Raw genomic sequence first — 19,372 nt, 5'->3', positions numbered from 1 at the left:
TCAAGTGAAGACTGGCAGCCGTTGCTAGTGTATGTTGAGTCCCCAACAACTGGATGTTCTGGTTTTCAGGGGAAATGGAAAGAGAGCCAGTGGCGCGACTTCTGCTTTCAGACATTAACAGCATGACACCCCATCTTAACACCTCCTCCATATTTACTGGATTGGTTGAACAGTGCAGAAAATGACCTTTTTCTTCTTCTTGTCGAGACCAGTATGTAGAGGATCTAGTTTCAGGTGTTTCTTTTATGCCTGCTATGTTAGGTTACCGTGAGTTTAACAGTCAAATTGCCAGGTTTAGAGGTTCCAAAACCCTGCTATGGATTATATGTCTGTGGCCACGACGCAACAAGCTGTTCTACAGATAGAAGGTGCTCGTGCATTGATGAGCACACAAAAGCACAAAAAAATGTAGAATTAACGATAAGTAATCAAATAAAGATGGCACTTCTAAATTTCGGCACAAATTATAGTGTGGCACTGACTCGCCCATAGATTGACGTTTCAGCATTGTCTCAATGACGAGTTTGGCATTCGACTAGCCATGTGCGACATGTACGCGCAGTAACCAGCCTGCTAGAGTTCGCGGCAGGCGGACGAGCAATATCCACCGTAGTAGTACGAGCCTGATGTGGAATGTGAAGCTAATTGAAGTAGGCTAGCTTCATAAAAGCCTGATCTGGAATGTGAAGCTAACTGAAGCTGGCTAGCTTTATAAAAGCCTGATCTGGAATGTGAAGCTAACTGAAGCTGGCTAGCGTTATAAAAGCCTGAGTAGATCTAGCTTGCTTTGTAGTATACAACTCAGGAGGGGATATGATATAAGGGAAGATATGAAGGAAGATCAGCGGTCGTGGAAAAAAGGTTTCACAACTTTTGGGACACAACCTCTCAGCTCCCCAGCTTCATCTGCGACCTCTAACCTCTGGCCTGAACAGAGGCAGCCAGCGTCAACATACAGGGCACATTTTTGATTTACAAACAAACAAATATTAAAGGCTCTTTTCTGGGAATTGAAAGAGGCATGGCTCATCATGATATTTCTCAATATGCTTTACATATGCTTTAGTTGGGTTTCTACTGAGCTCTAAAGCTGGAATAAGAGGAAAAGAGACGAGGGTCAAGGAGTGGGAAGAGAAAGTAGACGCCACCATCACAGACCAATCAGTCTCTGGTAAAGCCGTTGAGTGACACTGCTCTGGCCTATCAGAACTGCCCAAGTGTCCATGATAACAGATCACTGTAATTCGTCATTTGCAGAGTGCAGTTGCCCCTCCCTCTTCCCAATAGTAAGGCTCGTCGGTCACTGGGGGAAAAGAGAATACTGTTTACATATTTACATGTAACTGAATTATTCTACCATAGTCATGTACATTCCTATTATTTCCATTGTTGCAGTAAGTTTTTCAGTTTCAACTGCCCACCCTCTTCTGTCTCTTCATCTAGCTAACCACCCTTCTTTCCCAATCTTGACCTCTTGCTGGTGGTGTGCTGGGGGTCGAGGAAGGCTCGGATGGTCTCAGCGAACATCAGTCTTTTTACCCCTCCTTTACTCTTCCTCTCTATCTCCCCAATCCCCCCTCTCTCTCTTCCCCTCCTCTCTCTCTCTCTCTCTCTCTCTCTCTCTCTCTCTCTCTCTCTCTCTCTCTCGCTCTCTACAGTAGCCTACAGGACCTCTTGCTGGTGGTGTGCTGGGGGTTGAGGAAGGCTCGGACGGCCTCAGCGAACACCTCTTTGATCCCATCCTGGTTGAGGGCGGAACACTCCAGGTAGCGGGCGGCTTGGATCTGACGGGCCAGTCCCGCCCCCTGGTGATGAGTGACAGGAGATTGGCTCTGCTCCTTCAGCTTGCGCTGGGTCTCCTCATCGTTACGCAGGTCGCTCTTAGTGCCTACCAGGAGGACAGGCACACCGGGGCAGTGGTGGGACACCTGTGGGTACACACACATACATGTGTAAACACACAGACATTTACACACAAGCGCATACACACACACACACACACACACAATGTAATAAACATGTAATAAACCCACAGACAAACACACACACACACACTGACCTCTGGGTGCCACTTGTGTTTGACGTTCTCATAGGAAGCTGGGCTGGAGATGGAGAAGCAGATGATGAAGATGTTGGTCTGAGGGTAGGACAGGGTCCTCAGACGGTCGTACTCCTCCTGACCTGCCGTGTCCCACAGGTTCAGACTGATGGAGCGCCCGTCTATTGTCACCTAAAACACACACACAGGGGTAAGAACACACACACACACAGGGGTAAGAACACACACACACACACACACACACAGAAACACAGGGGTAAGACAAACACACACAGGGGTAAGACACACACATGGGTAAGAACACACACAGAAATACAGGGGTAAGTAAACACACACAGACACACAGGGTAAGAACACACACACACAGAAACACAGGGGTAAGAACACACACACACACACACAGGAGTAAACACACATACACAGAGAAACACAGGGGTAAGAACACACACACGGGTAAGAACACACACACACCCTTGTGAGAACACACACACACAGGGGTGAGAAAACACACAGAAACACAGGGGTAAGAACACACAGGTGTATGATACACACACAGGGATGTAAATAGACACACACACATGGAACACATGCAGGCAGGTATAAACACACACACCTACACGTGTAAAAACACATACATACAGTGGGGCAAAAAAGTATTTAGCCACCAATAGTCAGTTAAGTTCTCCCACTTAAAAAGACGAGAGAGGCCTGTAATTTTCATCATAGGTACACTTCAACTATGACAGACAAAATGAGAAAAAAAATCCAGAAAATCTCATTGTAGGATTTTTAATGAATTTATTGGCAAATTATGGTGGAAAATAAGTATTTGGTCAATAACAAAAGTTTATCTCAATACTTTGTTATATACCCTTTGTTGGCAATGACAGAGGTCAAACTTCTTCTTTAAGTCTTCACAAGGTTTTCACACACTGTTGCTGGTATTTTGGCCCATTCCTCCATGCAGATCTCCTCTAGAGCGGTGATGTTTTGGGGCTGTTGCTGGGCAACACGGACTTTCAACTGCCTTCAAAGATTTTCTATGGGGTTGAGATCTGGAGACTGGTTAGGCCACTCCAGGACCTTCTTACGAAGCCACTCCTTCGTTGCCCAGGCGGTGTGTTTGGGATCATTGTCATGCTGAAAGACCCAGCCACATTTCATCTTCAATGTCCTTGCTGATGGAAGGTTTTCACTAAAAATCTCACGATACATGGCCCCATTCATTCTTCCCTTTACACGGATCAGTCGTCCTGGTCCCTTTGCAGAAAAACAAAGCATGATGTTTCCACCCCCATGCTTCACAGTAGGTATGGTGTTCTTTGGATGCAACTCAGCATTTTTTTGTCCTCCAAACACGACGAGTTGAGTTTTTACCAAACAGTTATATTTTGGTTTCATCTGACCATATGACATTCTCCCAATCTTCTTCTGGATCATCCAAATGCTCTCTAGCAAACTTCAGACGGGCCTGGACATGTCCCCCTGCTTAAGCCAGTACACGTCAGGCACTGCAGGATTTGAGTCCCTGGCGGCGTAGTGTGTTACTAATGGTAGGCTTTGTTACTTTGGTCCCAGCTCTCTGCAGGTCATTCACTAGGTCCCCCCGTGTGGATCTGGGATTTTTGCTCACCGTTCTTGTGATCATTTTGACCCCACGGGGTGAGATCTTGCGTGGAGCCCCAGATCGAGGGAGATTATCAGTGGTCTTGTATGTCTTCCATTTCCTAATAATTGCTCCCACAGTTGATTTCTTCAAACCAAGCTGCTTACCTATTGCAGATTCAGTCTCCCCAGCCTGGTGCAGGTCTACAATTTTGTTTCTGGTGTCCTTTGACAGCTCTTTGGTCTTGGCCATAGTGGAGTTTGGAGTGTGACTGTTTGAGGTTGTGGACAGGTGTCTTTTATACTGATAACAAGTTCAAACAGGTGCCATTAATACAGGTAACGAGTGGAGGACAGAGGAGCCTCTTAAAGAAGAAGTTACAGGTCTGTGAGAGCCAGAAATCGTGCTTGTTTGTAGGTGACCAAATACCTATTTTCCACCATAATTTGCAAATAAATTCATAAAAAAATCCTACAATGTGATTTTCAGGATTTTCCCCCCTCATTTTGTCTGTCATAGTTGAAGTGTACCTATGATGAAAATTACAGGCCTCTCTCATCTTTTTAAGTGGGAGAACTTGCACAATTGGTGGCTGACTAAATACTTTTTTGCCCCACTGTACATACACAAACAAACTCATACACAGTACCTGGCTGCTATAATTGTCAAACACGGTGGGTATATATTCCTTAGGGAAGGCTCCGGTTGTGTAGGAGATGAGCAGACAGGTCTTCCCTACGGCACCATCGCCCACCACTACACACTTAATGCTCTGCATGCCTGCTGCGCTGCCGACCCTTCAACTCTCACCTCTCACCCTCAGCAACCTGATGGAACACATAGACATACCACACATTTAGGCCCCGTTCTATTTCGGTTCCTTCACCCTTCCCCTAGCCCAGTGTCTCCCAATCCTGGTCCTGGGAACCCAAACAGATGCACATTCTAGATATTTCCCTAGAAGTAACAAATCAGCGACATTGTGCACCTCTTAGGGTTCCCAGTACCAGGATTGGGAAGCACTACTCTAGCCCCTACTAGCTGATTTTATTTGCATAGACAGATTTGCATAGGAAGATTAGATGGGTGAAAGTACTGCATCGTGGGGGGTTACAGATCATGCGTATATACCTACGTATCAGTAAACAGCTGAGGGTTAGAGGACTGTAAAGGAACCAGACATGAAGGGCCGGTTTTCCCAGACACAGATTAAGCCTTGTCCTGGACTAAAAAGCACTTTCAATAGAGATTCTTCATTGGGCATGTTTTTTTAGTTCAGGACAAAGCGAGAAGAGAGAGAAAGAGACATACAGAGAAACAGACAGAGATACAGTCATGTCATTTAGTATTAGAGCTACTATTCTTATTGTTGTCGCTGTTGTTTTCATTATTGTTATGTGTATCACTTCGCTTTGGAGACATTGACAGTCATGCCACTAAAGCATATTACATTTTAATTGAAATATAAAAGAGATTAGAGATACAGACAGATGGCCAGAGACCAAGAGACAGACAGACAGAGAGACAGAGAGAGACAGACACCGTGAGACAGACAGACAGACGGAGATATAGAGAAAGAAAACAGACACAAAGAAAGACAGAAACAGACCGAGAGACAGACGCAGTGAGACAGACAGAGACCAATACAGACAGACAGTGAGAGAGAGAGAGAGAGAGAGAGAGAAACAGACAGAGACCAAGACAAACAGACACAGTAATAGAGAAAGAGAACGGACACAAAGAGAGGCAGAAACAGACCGAGAGACAGACGCAGTGAGACAGAGAGACAGAGACCAAGACAGACAGAGCGATAGAGGAAGAAAGAGAACAAACACAAAGAGAGAGAGACAGACCGAGAGACAGACACAGTGAGACGGAGAGACCGAGAGTGTTTATGGAAATGAAGAGTACACAAGGAAACGGGATCCAAACAAAACAAAGATGTTATCCTGGGTTCAGCCAATGGGCTTCAGCTCTATGGAACACACAAACACACATACTGAGCAACATCCTCCCATAGAGCGCAAACGTATAAAATAGAATGATTTACTTTACATGAGATACAGACTCATGTCTATCTCTTTCTTGCTATGTCTGTATGTTTCGGTCTCTACCTACCTCTCTCTCCTCATCTCGCTCTCCTTCTCTATCTCTGTATATCTGTATGTCTGTCTCTCTGTCTGTCTCTCTGTCTGTCTCTCTGTCTGTCTCTCTGTCTGTCTCTCTCTGTCTCTCTCTGTCTCTCTGTCTGTCTCTCTCTATGTCTGTCTCTCTCTCTCTCTGTCTGTCTCTCTCTCTCTGTCTGTCTCTCTCTCTCTGTCTGTCTCTCTCTGTCTCTCTGTCTGTCTCTCTCTCTGTCTGTCTCTCTGTCTGTCTCTCTGTCTGTCTCTCTGTCTCTGTCTCTCTCTGTCTCTATCTGTCTCTCTGTCTGTCTCTGTCTGTCTGTCTCTCTGTCTGTCTCTGTCTCTCTCTGTCTGTCTGTCTCTCTGTCTGTCCTGTTTAGATACAGTGTCTCCACCCAGACTCCAGGGAAACAGGCAGTCAGCCCCACCTCCACTTGGGGTGTGACCCACTGGGGTCACTGTAGCCTGCAGACCAATCAGAACATCCCTTATGGCTGGGGTTTCATGCCTGTCAATCACTATCCACTAGGCGGGACCCTGGCCCACTGGTCTTCTGCTAATCATGTGGAGAAGGATTACATTTCCCCATAATGCTGATCTAAGGTCAGTTCTGCAATTTTCCCACTAATTGGTTGCATCCCAAATGTCACCTATTCCCTATACAGTGCACTACTTTTGACCAGAGCCCTGTGAGCTTTTTTACTACACAGCCCTAACTCATCAAAAGTAGTGCACTACAGTGCCTTGCAAAAGTATTCACTCCCTGCAACACCACTAAGCAAGAGGCACCACCAAGCAAGCGGCACCATGAAGACCAAGGAGCTCTCCAAACAGGTCAGGGACAAAGTTGTGGAGAAGTACAGATCAGGGTTGGGTTATAAAACAAGATCATAAACTTTGAATATCCCACGGAGCACCATTAAATCCATTATTCAAAAATGGAACGAATATGGCACCACAACAAACCTGCCAAGAGAGGGCCGCCCACCAAAACTCACGGACCAGGCATGGAGGGCATTAATCAGAGGGGCAACAAAGAGACCAAAGATAACCCTGAAGGAGCTGCAAAGCTCCACCCACAACGGAGATTGGAGTATCTGTCCATAGAACCACTTTAAGCCGTACACTCCACAGAGCTGGGCTTTAGGGAAGAGGGTCCAGAACAAAATAAGTAAACACTTTTGTGTTCGCCAAAAGGCATGTGGGAGACTCCCCAAACATATGGAAGAAGGTACTCTGGTCAGATGAGACTAAAATTGAGTTTTTTGGCCATCAAGAAAAACCATATTCTGGTGCAAACCCAACACCTCCCATCACCCCGGGAATATCATCCCCACAGTGAAGCATGGTGGTGGCAGCATCATGCTGTGGGGGTGTTTTTCATTGGCAGGGACTGGGAAACTGGTCAGAATTTAAGGAATGATGGATGGTGCTAAATACAGGGTTTCTTGAGGGAAACCTGTTTCAGTCTTCTAGAGATTTGAGACTGGGACGGAGGTTCACCTTCCAGCAGGACATTGACCCTAAGCATCTTGCTAAAGCAACACTCAAGTGGTTTGATGGGAAACATTTAAAAGTCTTGGAATGGCCTAGTCAAAGCCAAGACCTCAATCCAATTGAGAATCTGTGGTATGACTTAAAAATTGCTGTACAACTTGAAGGAGCTGGAGCAGTTTTGCCTTGAAAAATGGGCAAAAATCCCAGTGGCTAGATGTGCCAAGCTTATAGAGACATACCCCAAGAGACTTGCAGCTGTAATTGCTGCAAAATGTGGCTCTACAAACTATTGAATTTGGGGGAGGTGAATAGTTATGCACGCCCAAGTTTTCAGTTGTTTTGTCTTATTTCTCGTTTGTTTTACACCCAAAAATATTTTGCATCTTCAAAGTGGTAGGCATGTTGTGTAAGTCTAATGATACAAACCCTCCAAAAAATATATTTTAATTCTAGGTTGTAAGGAAATAACAAACATATTGTTAAATTAATATAGGTCAAAGTCATTGTTAAAACACCTATTGCTATTGAGAGATGGCTGTCCCAAACCCAGACTCCTAAACTTCATGTTAAAAATGTTTTTTTAACACTATTATTTCAATAGAACATGTTGAGTTCTTCTATTATTACATTGAAAGAGCCCCCCCACCAAATAAAAATAAAAACCCAGACCCCTAAACTTCATGTTGGCAGATATAAAGCCTCTATTGAAAAAGCCAAACCTTGACCCAGAAAATATAAAAAACTAAATTGGCCTATATAGAATCTCCCATTCCTCTCAAAACATTTCGAGGCAAGTGCCTTTAAAGGCAAGTGCTGATTTCAAGGTTTTACTGCTAACCTACTAGAGGTCAACCGATTATGATTTTTCAACGCCGATACCGATTATTGGAGGGCCAAAATAAAGCTGATACCGATTAATCGGCAGATTTTAAAAAACAAACCAAAAAAATAATAATGACAATTACAACAGTACTGAATGAACACTTATTTTAACTTAATATAATACATCAATAGCCTCAAATAAATAATGAAACATGTTCAATTTGTTTTAAATAATGCAAAAACAAAGTGTTGGAGAAGAAAGTAAAAGTGCAATATGTGCCATGTAAAAAAGCTAACGTTTAAGTTCCTTGCTCAGAACATGAGAACATATGAAATCAGTTGTCCTGAGTCTGCACAACTCTGCTAGGACCAAGGATCAAGAGAGACACTCAAGTGTTTAAGTACTATATCTCTTGATACAATGATGAAAATAATCATAGCCTCTAAACCTTCAAGCTGCATACTGGACCCTATTCCAACTAACCTACTGAAAGAGCTGCTTCCTGTGCTTGGCCCTCCTATGTTGAACATAATAAATGGCTCTCTATCCACCGGATGTGTACCAAACTCACTAAAAGTGGCAGTAATAAAGCCTCTCTTGAAAAAGCCAAACCTTGACCCAGAAAATATTAACTATCGGCCTATATCGAATCTCCCATTCCTCTCAAAAATTTTAGAAAAGGCTGTAGCGTAGCAACTCACTGCCTTCCTGAAGACAAACAATGTATACGAAATGCTTCAGTCTGGTCTTAGACCCCATCATAGCACTGAGACTGCACTTGTGAAGGTGGTAAATTACCTTTTAATGGCATCAGACCGAGGCTTTGCATCGAACCTCGTGCTCCTAGACCTTAGTGCTGCTTTTGATACCATCGATCACCACATTCTTTTGGAGAGATTGGAAACCCAAATTGGTCTACACGGACAAGTTCTGGCCTGGTTTAGATCTTATCTGTCGGAAAGATATTAGTTTGTCTCTGTGAATGGTTTGTCCTCTGACAAATTAACTGTAAATTTCGGTGTTCCCCAAGGTTCCATTTTAGGACCACTATTGTTTTCACTATATATTTTACCTCTTGGGGATGTCATTCGAAAACATAATGTTAACTTTCACTGCTATGCGGATGACACACTGTACATTTCAATGAAACATGGTGAAGCCCCAAAATTGCCCTCGCTAGAAGCCTGTGTTTCAGACATAAGGAAGTGGATGGCTGCAAACGTTCTACTTTTAAACTCGGACAAAACAGAGATGCATGTTCTAGGTCCCGAGAAACAAAGAGATCTTCTGTTGATTCTGACAATTAATCTTAATGGTTGTACAGTCGTCTCAAATAAAACTGTGAAGGACCTCGGCGTTACTTTGGACCCTGATCTCTCTTTTGATGAACATATCATGTTTCAAGGACAGCTTTTTTTCCATCTACGTAACATTGCAAAAATCTGAAACTTTCTGTCCAAATATGATGCAGAAAAATTAATCCATGCTTTTGTTACTTCTAGGTTAGACTACTGCATTGCTCTACTTTCCGGCTACCCGGATAAAGCACTAAATAAACTTCAGTTAGTGCTAAATACGGCTGCTAGAATCCTGACTAGAACCAAAAAATTTGATCATATTACTCCAGTGCTAGCCTCCCTACACTGGCTTCCTGTAAAGGCAAGGGCTGATTTCAAGGTTTTTACTGCTAACCTACAAAGCATTACATGGGCTTGCTCCTACCTATCTCTATGATTTGGTCCTGCCGTACATACCTACACGTACGCTACGGTCACAAGACGCAGGCCTCCTAATTGTCCCTAGAGTTTCTAAGCAAACAGCTGGAGGCAGGGCTTTCTTCTATAGAGCTCCATTTTTATGGAATGGTCTGCCTACCCATGTGAGTGACAGACTCGGCCTCAACCTTTTAAGTCTTTATTGAAGACTCATCTCTTCAGTAGGTCCTATGATTGAGTGTAGTCTGGCCCATTAGTGTGAAGGTGAACGGAAAGGCACTGGGGCAACGAACCGCCCTTGCTGTCTCTGCCTGGCCGGTTCCCCTCTCTCCACTGGGATTCTCTGCCTCTAACCCTATTACAGGGGTTGAGTCACTGGCTTACTGGTGCTCTTCCATGCCGTCCCTAGGAGGGGTGCGTCACTTGAGTGGGTTGAGTCAATGACGTGATCTTCCTGTCAAGGTTGGCGCCCCCCCTTGGGTTGTGCCATGGCGGAGATCTTTGTGAGCTATACTCGGCCTTGTCTCAGGATGGTAAGTTGGTGGTTGAAGATATCCCTCTAGTGGTGTGGGGGCTGTGCTTTGGCAAAGCGGGTGGGGTTATACCCTGCCTGTTTGGCCCCGTCCGGGGGTATCGTAAGATGGGGCCACGTGTCTCCGGACCCCTCCTGTCTCAGCCTCCAGTATTTCTCCTGTCTTATCTGATGTCCTGTGTGAATTGAAGTATTCTCTTTCTCTCTCTCCTCTCCTCTCCTCCCCTGAGGTGCTGACCTGTTGCACCCTCGACAACCACTGGGATTATTCTATGGGAGTTTTTGCTAGCCACCGTGCTTTACACCTGCATTGCTTGCTGTTTGGGGTTTTAGGCTGGGTTTCTGTACAGCACTTTGATATATCAGCTGATCTAAGAAGGGCTTCATAAATACACTTGATTGATGTTAAAAAACATTTTTTAACACTATTATTTCAATAGAACATGTTGAGTTATTCTATTATTACATTGAAAGATAATAATCTAATTAGTAGATTTCTTTATTTTCAAACATCTTTCTCTAAAAGATGCTGTCCCACCGAAACACACATATTTAAAGACTGTAGAATCAATTAGCCTTCCAGCATTGTAGAACATCCTGCTGGTCATCGCTCATATAAACACCATTATCCCAGAAACCCTAGACCCACTTCAATTTGAATATTGCCCCAACAGATCCAGAGATCCACGGACTCCACACTGCCCTTTCCCACCTGGACAAAAGGAACACCTATGTGAGAATGCTATTCATTAACTAGAGCTCAGCGTTCAACACCATAGGACCCTGGGACTAAACACCTCCCTCTGCAGCTGGATCCTGGACTTCCTGATGGGTTGCCCCCAGGTGGTAAGGGTAGATAACAACACATCCGCCATGTTGATCCTCAACACGAGGGCCCCTCAGGGGTGCGTGCTCAGTCCCCTCCTGTACTCCCTGTTCACTCATGACTGCACGGCCAGGCACGACTCCAAAACCATCATTAAGTTTACAGATGACACAACAGTGGTAGGCCTGATCACCGACAACAATGAGGCAGCTTATAGGGAGGAGGTCAGAGACCTGGCAATGTGGTGCCAGGACAATAACCTCTCCCTCAACGTGAACAAGACCAAGGAGATGATTGTGGACTACAGGAAAAAGAGGACAGAACACGCCCCCATTCTCATCGACGTGGCTTTAGAGCAGGTTGTGAGCTTCAAGTTCCTTGGTGTCCACATCAACAACAAACTATCATGGTCCAAACACACTAACACAGTCGTGAAGGGGGCACAGCAAAGCATATACCCCCTCAGGAGACTGAAAAGATTTGGCATGGGTCCTCAGATCCTCAAAAAGTTCTACAGCTACACCATCGAGAGCATCCTGACTGGTTGCATCACTGCCTGGTATGGCAACTGCTCGGCCTCCGACTGCAAGGCACTACAGAGGATAGTGCGTACGGCCCAGTACATCAAGGTGGTGAAGCGTGATTCATCACTCCAGAGAACTAGTTTCCACTGCTCTAGAGTCCAATCGCATTTTTTTGTGGGACTAGAAAAACATTTCTGGAATGTAAAATGATGATATTATCCAGTTTACAAGCTTTTAAAATGATCATTTTCGCACCCTGTTCCGTGTCTGTTTTTGGTTCTGTTTTCTTGAACCGGTTCCAACCATTACGTCTAACAATATAATGAATTAGATGCATAAGTAAGTCAATCAATCAACAAATTTCAGATTCTTACAATCAACATTGAACATTTTACAGAGAACAAAAGTGATTATAATTCTCATAATGAAATGTAAAGGTTTTGAAAATCAGTTTAAAAATTGTTTTTACTATTTTGTTAATTTAGTATTCAAATGCAATGTGTACAATGAATCTGTAAAATAAGGTTAATCAAAATGATCCCTACTGTGCGGTTCTCCCTTTTATTACAGATTTTTCACAACATTTCGCTAGTGACAAATTTGGTGGGGTGGTAAGGAAATATTTCAAATACAAACAGTGTGTGAGTAATATATATGTCTACCTGACATATGTTGGAAGATAAATATATGCTCTGAAAGTTTGGGGAAAAATAGGATATAAATGAGAAAGAAATCAACCCCCAGTGTGCACCACTTGTGTAGAATGACCCATATAAGGAATAGGGTGTTGAAGAAGCTCACTCAGAAGCTCACACGTCCTCCTCACCGCAGATTACAACTTCATTGAAAGAGAGAGATGAAAGGAGAAGTAAGACAGGACGTTACTTTACCACTCCACTCCTTCCCTTACATGCTGACCACACCGCCCGCGTTGGGTGCGCGAGCGTTGCAAAATAAATGTACACATACATGTTATTCAATAATTTCATCCAAACTGTTAGCGCGCGTCAATGTGCGTCTGCGTAGCCAGGCGCTAAAATAGAACTTGGTTCTAATTTTGACGCTTGAGGCACTGCAAGTCCCGCCTCTCCAATCTCATTAGTTTTTAGGAGCATATAACCACATGGGTGATTGAAAGCTGAACTGAGGTCCAGACTCCAGTCCAGTTGGTGGTGGTAATGCACCTTAAAGTTGGTTGGCCATATAAAGTCCAAAGAAGAAGATGAAAAAGAAGACTGAATGAGGAGACTAGAATCTGTGGATTAATTGCCGGAGTCGAAAACCTTGTGCATTTCAGGTAAAATAACAACCCAATGTTTATATCCTAGGACAAATTAGCTAGCAACAGCAAGCTAGCTAAATGGCCATGAATGTTTCATGCTTTTTGACCTGTCCCCAAATTAATATAAACTCAGCAAAAAAAGAAACGTCCCTTTTTCAGGGCCCTGTCTTTCAAAGCTAATTCGTAAAAATCTAAATAACTTCACAGTTCTTCATTGCAAAGGGTTTAAACACTGTTTCCCATGCTTTTTCAATTAACCATAAACAATTAATGAACATGGACCTGTGGAACGGTTGTTAAGACACTAATAGCTTACAGACGGTAGGCAATTAAGGTTACAGTTATGAAAACTTAGGACACTAAAGAGGCCTTTCTACTGACTCTGGAAAACACCAAAAGAAAGATGCCCAGGGTCCCTGCTCATCTGCGTGAACGTGCCTTAGGCATGCTGCAAAGGAGGCATAAGGACTGCAGATGTGGCCTGGTAAATAAATTGCAATGTCTGTACTGTGAGACACCTAAGACAGTGTTACAGGGAGACAGGACGGACAGCTGAACGTCCTTGCAGTGGCAGACCACGTGAAAGAACACCTGCACAGGATCGGTACATCCGAATATCACACGAGATACAGGATGGCAACAGGTACAGGATGGCAACAACAACTGCCCGAGTTACACCAGGAACACACAATCCCTCCATCAGTGCTCAGACTGTCCGCAATAGGCTGAGAGAGGCTGGACTCTAAGGGCTTGTAGGCCTGTTGTAAGGCAGGTCCTCAACAGACATCACTGGCAACAACGTCGCCTATGGTCACAAACCCACCGTCGCTGGACCAGACAGGACTGGCAAAAAGTGCACTTCACTGACGAGTTGCGGTTTTGTCTCACCAGGGGTGATGGTCGTGTTTGCGTTTATCATTGAAGGAATGAGCATTACACCGAGGCCTGTACTCTGGAGCTGGATTGATTTGGAGGTGGAGGGTCTGTCATGGTCTGGGCCGGTGTGTCACAGCATCATCGGACTGAGCTTGTTGTCATTGCAGGCAATCTCAACATTGTGCTTTACAGGGAAGACATCCTCCTCCCTCATGTGGTACCCTTCCTGCAGGCTCATCCTGACATGACCCTCCAGCATGATAATGCCACCAGCCATACTGCTCGTTCTGTGTGTGATTTCCTGCAAGACAGGAATGGCAGTGTTCTGCCATGGCCAGCGAAGAACCTTGATCTAAATCCCTTTGAGCTTGTCTGGGACATGTTGGATCGGAGGGTGGGCCATTCCCCCCAGAGATGTCCGGGAACTTGCAGGTGCCTTGGTGGAAGAGTGCGGTAACATCTCACAGCAAGAACCGGCAAATCTGGTGCAGTCCATGAGGAGGAGATGCGCTGCAGTACATAATGCAGCTGGTGGCCACACCAGTTACTGACTGTTACTTTGATTTTGACCCCCCTTTGTTCAGGGACACATTGTTTAATTTCTGTTCGTCACATGTCTGTGGAACTTGTTCAGTTTATGTCTCAGCTGTTGAATCTTGTTATGTTCATACAAATATTTACACATGTTAAGTTTGCTGAAAATGAACGCAGTTGACAGTGAGAGGACGTTTATTTTCATGCTGAGTTTAGGTTGTTCAGAGTTCATTTTGATATTTCAACCTGCGTGTCCTGATCGCTTCTGGTGTTGATGGACAAATGCACACGATGACGCACGTGGATGCACGTTCCTACCTGGTCTAGTCAGCATGCTGACCACACTACCTGTGGTGGGTGCGCGAGCGATGCAAAATAAATGGACACATATATGTTATTCTGTCATGCCCTGATCTGTTCACCTGTCCTTGTGCTTGTCTCCAACCCCCTCCAGGTGTCGCCCATTATCCCCTGGGTATTTACACCTGTGTTTTCTGTCTCTGTTTTACAGTTTGTCTGGTTTGTTCAAGCCTACCAGCATTTTGTCTAAGCTCCTGTTTTCTCTAGTGTCTCTTTTTCTCGTCCTCCTGGTTTTTGACTCTTGCCTGACTCTGAGCCTGCCTGCCGTCCTGTACCTTGGCCTCTACTCTGGATTATCTCTGGATTATCTACCTTGATTCCTGATATTATTCAATAATTTCACCCAAACTGCAAGTCCTGGCTCTCCCATCTCCTCGCTGGTTTATAGGAGCATATACCCACGTGGGTGATTGAAAGCAAATCTGAGGTCCACACTCCAAACCAGTTGGTACTGGTAATGCATCTTAAAGTTGGTTGCCAACTGCCATGTAAAGTCCACAGAAGAAGAAGAACAACAACAAGACTGACGGAGGAGAGATTACTAGAAACTAACTATGTTTCCCCTTTTGTCTGTGGATTAATTGTCGGTGTAGAGAACACACGATTTGTGTGCTGGATTTTCTACACCTGTCAGTAACGGGTGGGGCTGAAGTAGCCGAATCCACCAATTTGAAGGGGTGTTCACATACTTTTGTATTTATAGTGCAGTTGAGTCGGAGTTAATTTTGATATTTCAACCTGCGTGTCTTGATCACGTCTGGTGTGGATGGACAAAATCAACATGCATACAATGGCGCACGTGGATGCTGGTTCCTACCTGATCTAGTCAGCATGTTACACACTCTAACAGTCCCCAGCAGCACTAAGCTACAGTCAGAGTGAGAGAGGGAAGGAAAGAGAGAGAGAGAGAGGATGCAGAGTGGAAAGAAGAGAGACACAGAGGAGAATAAACATTCAGAGAGGGAGACCTTTAGACTGGATATGAAAGTTACAGATGGTTCCTTTAAGGGCTAAACTGAAAGGCTTGCATTCACAGCAGCAACATATAACAAGCAGCGACAAAGGATGCATCCCAAATGGCACCCTAATATAGTGCCTATGGGTCCTGGTCAAAAATAGTGCAATATAAAGGGAATAAGGTAGAGACAGCATGATGTTGGTATGCCTGTTAATGCTCACTTTTAAAGAACACGAGTCCGGGCACTACCACTTTGGTGTGTACTCAGTTTGGTGTATAATTGTGTGCGCGAGTGAGCGAGAGAGAACGTGCGTGTGTGTGTGTGTGTGTGTGTGTGTGTGTGTGTGTGTCGTTCACAGCATTTACAAGCAAGGCCCCAGGAGAGTGAACTAGCGGTGTGAGAAAGTGAAACAGGAAGGGCTAGATGTCCTGAGGGACAGGCCTAGTTGGGTCGGTTGCCAGAGTCTACTCTATGAGCTGTGGGTTATCACGACAACAATATGGACATTTAGCAACCATTTACTCATCCAAAGTGACTAGCGGTTAAAGGGGCAATCCGGAATTTGTAAAACAACAATGGCTACAGTTGAAGTCGGAAGTTTACATACACCTTCGCCAAATACATTTAAACTCAGTTTTTAACAATTCCTGACATTTAATTCTAGTAAAATTCCCTGTCTTAGGTCAGTTAGGATCACCACTATATTTTAAGAATGTGAAATGTCAGAATAACAGTAGAGAGAATTTATTTCAGCTTTGATTTTTTTCATCACATTCCCAGTGGGTCAGAAGTTTACATACACTCAATTAGTATTTGGTAGCATTTCCTATACATTGTTTCACTTGGGTCAAATGTTTCAGGTAGCCTTCCACAAGCTTCCCACAATAAGTTGGGTGAATGTTGGCCCATTCCTCCTGACAGAGCTGGTGTAAATGAGTCAGGTTTGTAGGCCTCCTTGCTCGCACACGCTTTTTCAGTTCTGCCCACAAATGTTCTATAGGATTGAGGTCAGGGCTTTGTGATGGCCACTTCAATACTTTGACTTTGTTGTCCTTAAGCCATTTTGCCACAACTTTGGAAGTATGCTTGGGGTCATTGTCCATTTGGAAGACCCATTTGCGACCAAGCTTTAACTTCCTGACTGATGTCTTGAGATGTTGCTTCAATATGTCCACATAATTTTCTTACCTCATGATGCCATCTATTTTGTGAAGTGCACCAGTCCCTCCTGCAGAAAAGCATCCCCACAACATGATGCTGCCACCCCCGTGTTTCACGTTTGGGAGGGTGTTCTTCGGCTTGCAAGCCTCCCCCTTTTTCCTCCAAACATAACGATGGTCATTATGGCCAAACAGTTCTATTTTTGTTTCATCAGACCAGAGAACATTTCTCCAAAAAGTACGATCTTTGTCCCCATGTGCAGTTGCAAACTGTAGTCTGGCTTTTTTATGGAGGTTTTGGAGCGGTAGCTTCTTCCTTGCTGAGCGGACTTTCAGGTTATGTCGATATAGGACTCGTTTTACTGTGGATATAGATACTTTTTAAAATCTGTTTCCTCCAGCATCTTCACAAGGTCCTTTGCTGTTGTTCTGGGATCGATTTGCACTTTTCGCACCAAAGTATGTTCATCTCTAGGAGACAGAACGCGTCTCCTTCTTGAGTGGTATGATGACTGCGTGGTCCCATGGTGTTTAAACTGGCGTACTATTGTTTGTACAGATGAACGTGGTACCTTCAGGCATTTCGAAATTGCTCCCAAGGATGTACCAGACTTGTGGAGGTCTACATTTTTTTTCTGAGGTCTTGGCTGATTTCCTTTGATTTTCCCATGATGTCAAGCAAAGAGGCACTGAGTTTGAAGGTAGGCATTGAAATACATCCACAGGTATATCTCCAAATGACTCAAATTATGTCAATTAGCCTATCAGAAGCATCTAAAGCCATGATGGAATTTTCTGGAATTTTCCAAGCTGTTAAAAAGCACAGTCAACTTAGTGTATGTAAACTTCTGACCCACTGGAATTGTGATATAGTGAATTATAAGTGAAATAATCTGTCTGTAAACAATTGTTGGAAAAATTACTTGTGCCATGCACAAAGTAGATGTCCTAACCGACTTGCCAAAACTATAGTTTGTTAACAAGAAATTTGTGGAGTGGTTGAAAAACAAGTTTTAATGACTCCAACCTAAGTGTATGTAAACTCCCGACTTCAACTGTATATACAATGGTTATATATCATTTAAGTATGTACTTTATCTTGTATGTGGTCCAGGCAGACATCAACTAGTTGGTGTGTATATGTTATAAGTATGTTATAATGTGTGTTATGACCACCTCTTGGTGGCTGTTAAAATCATTGAGGACTGAGCTGTCAGACAAACAGCTGTCCAAACACAGAACTCAATATTCCCTTCTTCCTTTCCTCCTTTCCTCTTTTCCTCCCTCCTTACCCCCCTCATTCCCTCACTCCTTCCTTCCCCACAAAAGGTTTCAGGGATCGAACCACACCTAACTGTCAGAGTAGAGAAAACACTAGTAAAGTGTGAAAATACCACCACCACCATACTCAAACAGCAGGTTTGCCCTCCTGTATATCTCCCTGTATTATTGGAGTATACAGAGAGAATACATATTGGAGGGTGGGTGGTGCAAGGAAAATTATTTATGGACATTTTGGTGGAAAGTCAGTCATTTCACTCTCAATTCTATTTCTACATAACATGAAACCATCAAACTGTGTGATTGTCTGAGTGAAATCATTCATAGAATAGTCACATCTGTTTCTGGTGATAGGAGATGATACGGATGATCGAAAACCACACACACATGCACTCTCATGCACGCGCGCACACACACAGAACACCCCTAAACAAGTGAGTGTATAAGACATGTCAACATTCTTAGGGAGTAGTTGGTCCCTCGATCAATTACTTATGAGTAAAACACAATAACCTATAATCCCATGGCATAGACAAATAATAACTGACGCTAGCCTGTAGCAAACGTCTAAATGATAACGGAGAGGCTCCAGACAGAAAGCTGGACATCTCGGAGTCAAACCCAGTAGAGTTTATGGGAAGCCAGACAACATTTGTTGTAGAATAACTCGCAGCATTAGGCTACGTTACACAGTTTAAAAGGTATAGTAGTCCCAGCCTATTCATTTCCGATTAGGTATAATAAGTAAACAGTCTTGGGTCAAAAACTCACCTAACATAGTCCTTCCTCCTCTCCTTCTGTGGCAGAATTGGTCCGACGCCCGAGGAGCGGATGGATCTTCGTTGTTTTGTGTTGTCAGTCAGTCGGGCGGGCGGGCGGGGTTGCGTTATGAAGGAAGTCGGTTCATTTGCGGAGAGGAGAGGAAGTGTATGAAACGGCTTTGGTGAAGTTTGAGGAAGTTTATTTGTTGGCGAATAGCCGCTGAGCTGAGGATGCGACTCTGACTGAGAACCATAGTTAGATTAGCCTAGGCCTACAATTGTTTTGTACATCCTAATAAAAGTTATCATAAAGATTATATTTTGTAGGTAATTGCTCACATATATATATATATATATATATATATATATGAACGAATTATATTAAATACCATCTTTATGCAATTATAGCAGTTAATGCACATTGCTAGCCACAAAGAAAACAACATAAATAAAG

General features: G+C 43.9%; 1 protein-coding gene across 2 annotated transcripts; it reads right to left on the bottom strand.

Annotated features, from left to right (window-relative positions):
• Positions 1-330: 330 nt before the first annotated feature.
• LOC112216737 (rho-related GTP-binding protein RhoG) lies at positions 331-19,030 on the bottom strand. 2 transcript variants are annotated; one of them, XM_024376777.2, is made up of 5 exons: positions 18,929-19,017; positions 15,575-15,624; positions 4,315-4,492; positions 2,060-2,230; positions 331-1,928 (listed from the first exon to the last, which is right to left on the bottom strand). In XM_024376777.2, the coding sequence occupies exons 3-5, from the start codon at positions 4,441-4,443 to the stop codon at positions 1,653-1,655; spliced, it is 576 nt and encodes a 191-aa protein (XP_024232545.1). In that variant the 5' UTR covers positions 4,444-4,492; positions 15,575-15,624; positions 18,929-19,017; the 3' UTR covers positions 331-1,652. The 2 variants fall into 2 exon arrangements, with proteins under 2 accessions (XP_024232545.1, XP_024232544.1); XM_024376776.2 differs by lacking the exon at positions 15,575-15,624 and having other exon boundaries at positions 18,929-19,030.
• Positions 19,031-19,372: the final 342 nt, after the last annotated feature.

This window comes from Oncorhynchus tshawytscha, linkage group LG17 (assembly GCF_018296145.1).
Source record: "Oncorhynchus tshawytscha isolate Ot180627B linkage group LG17, Otsh_v2.0, whole genome shotgun sequence".
Lineage (NCBI taxonomy): Eukaryota > Metazoa > Chordata > Actinopteri > Salmoniformes > Salmonidae > Oncorhynchus > Oncorhynchus tshawytscha.
Note: the sequence above shows the minus strand (reverse complement) of the source record. Positions and strands in the feature narration are given on the sequence as shown.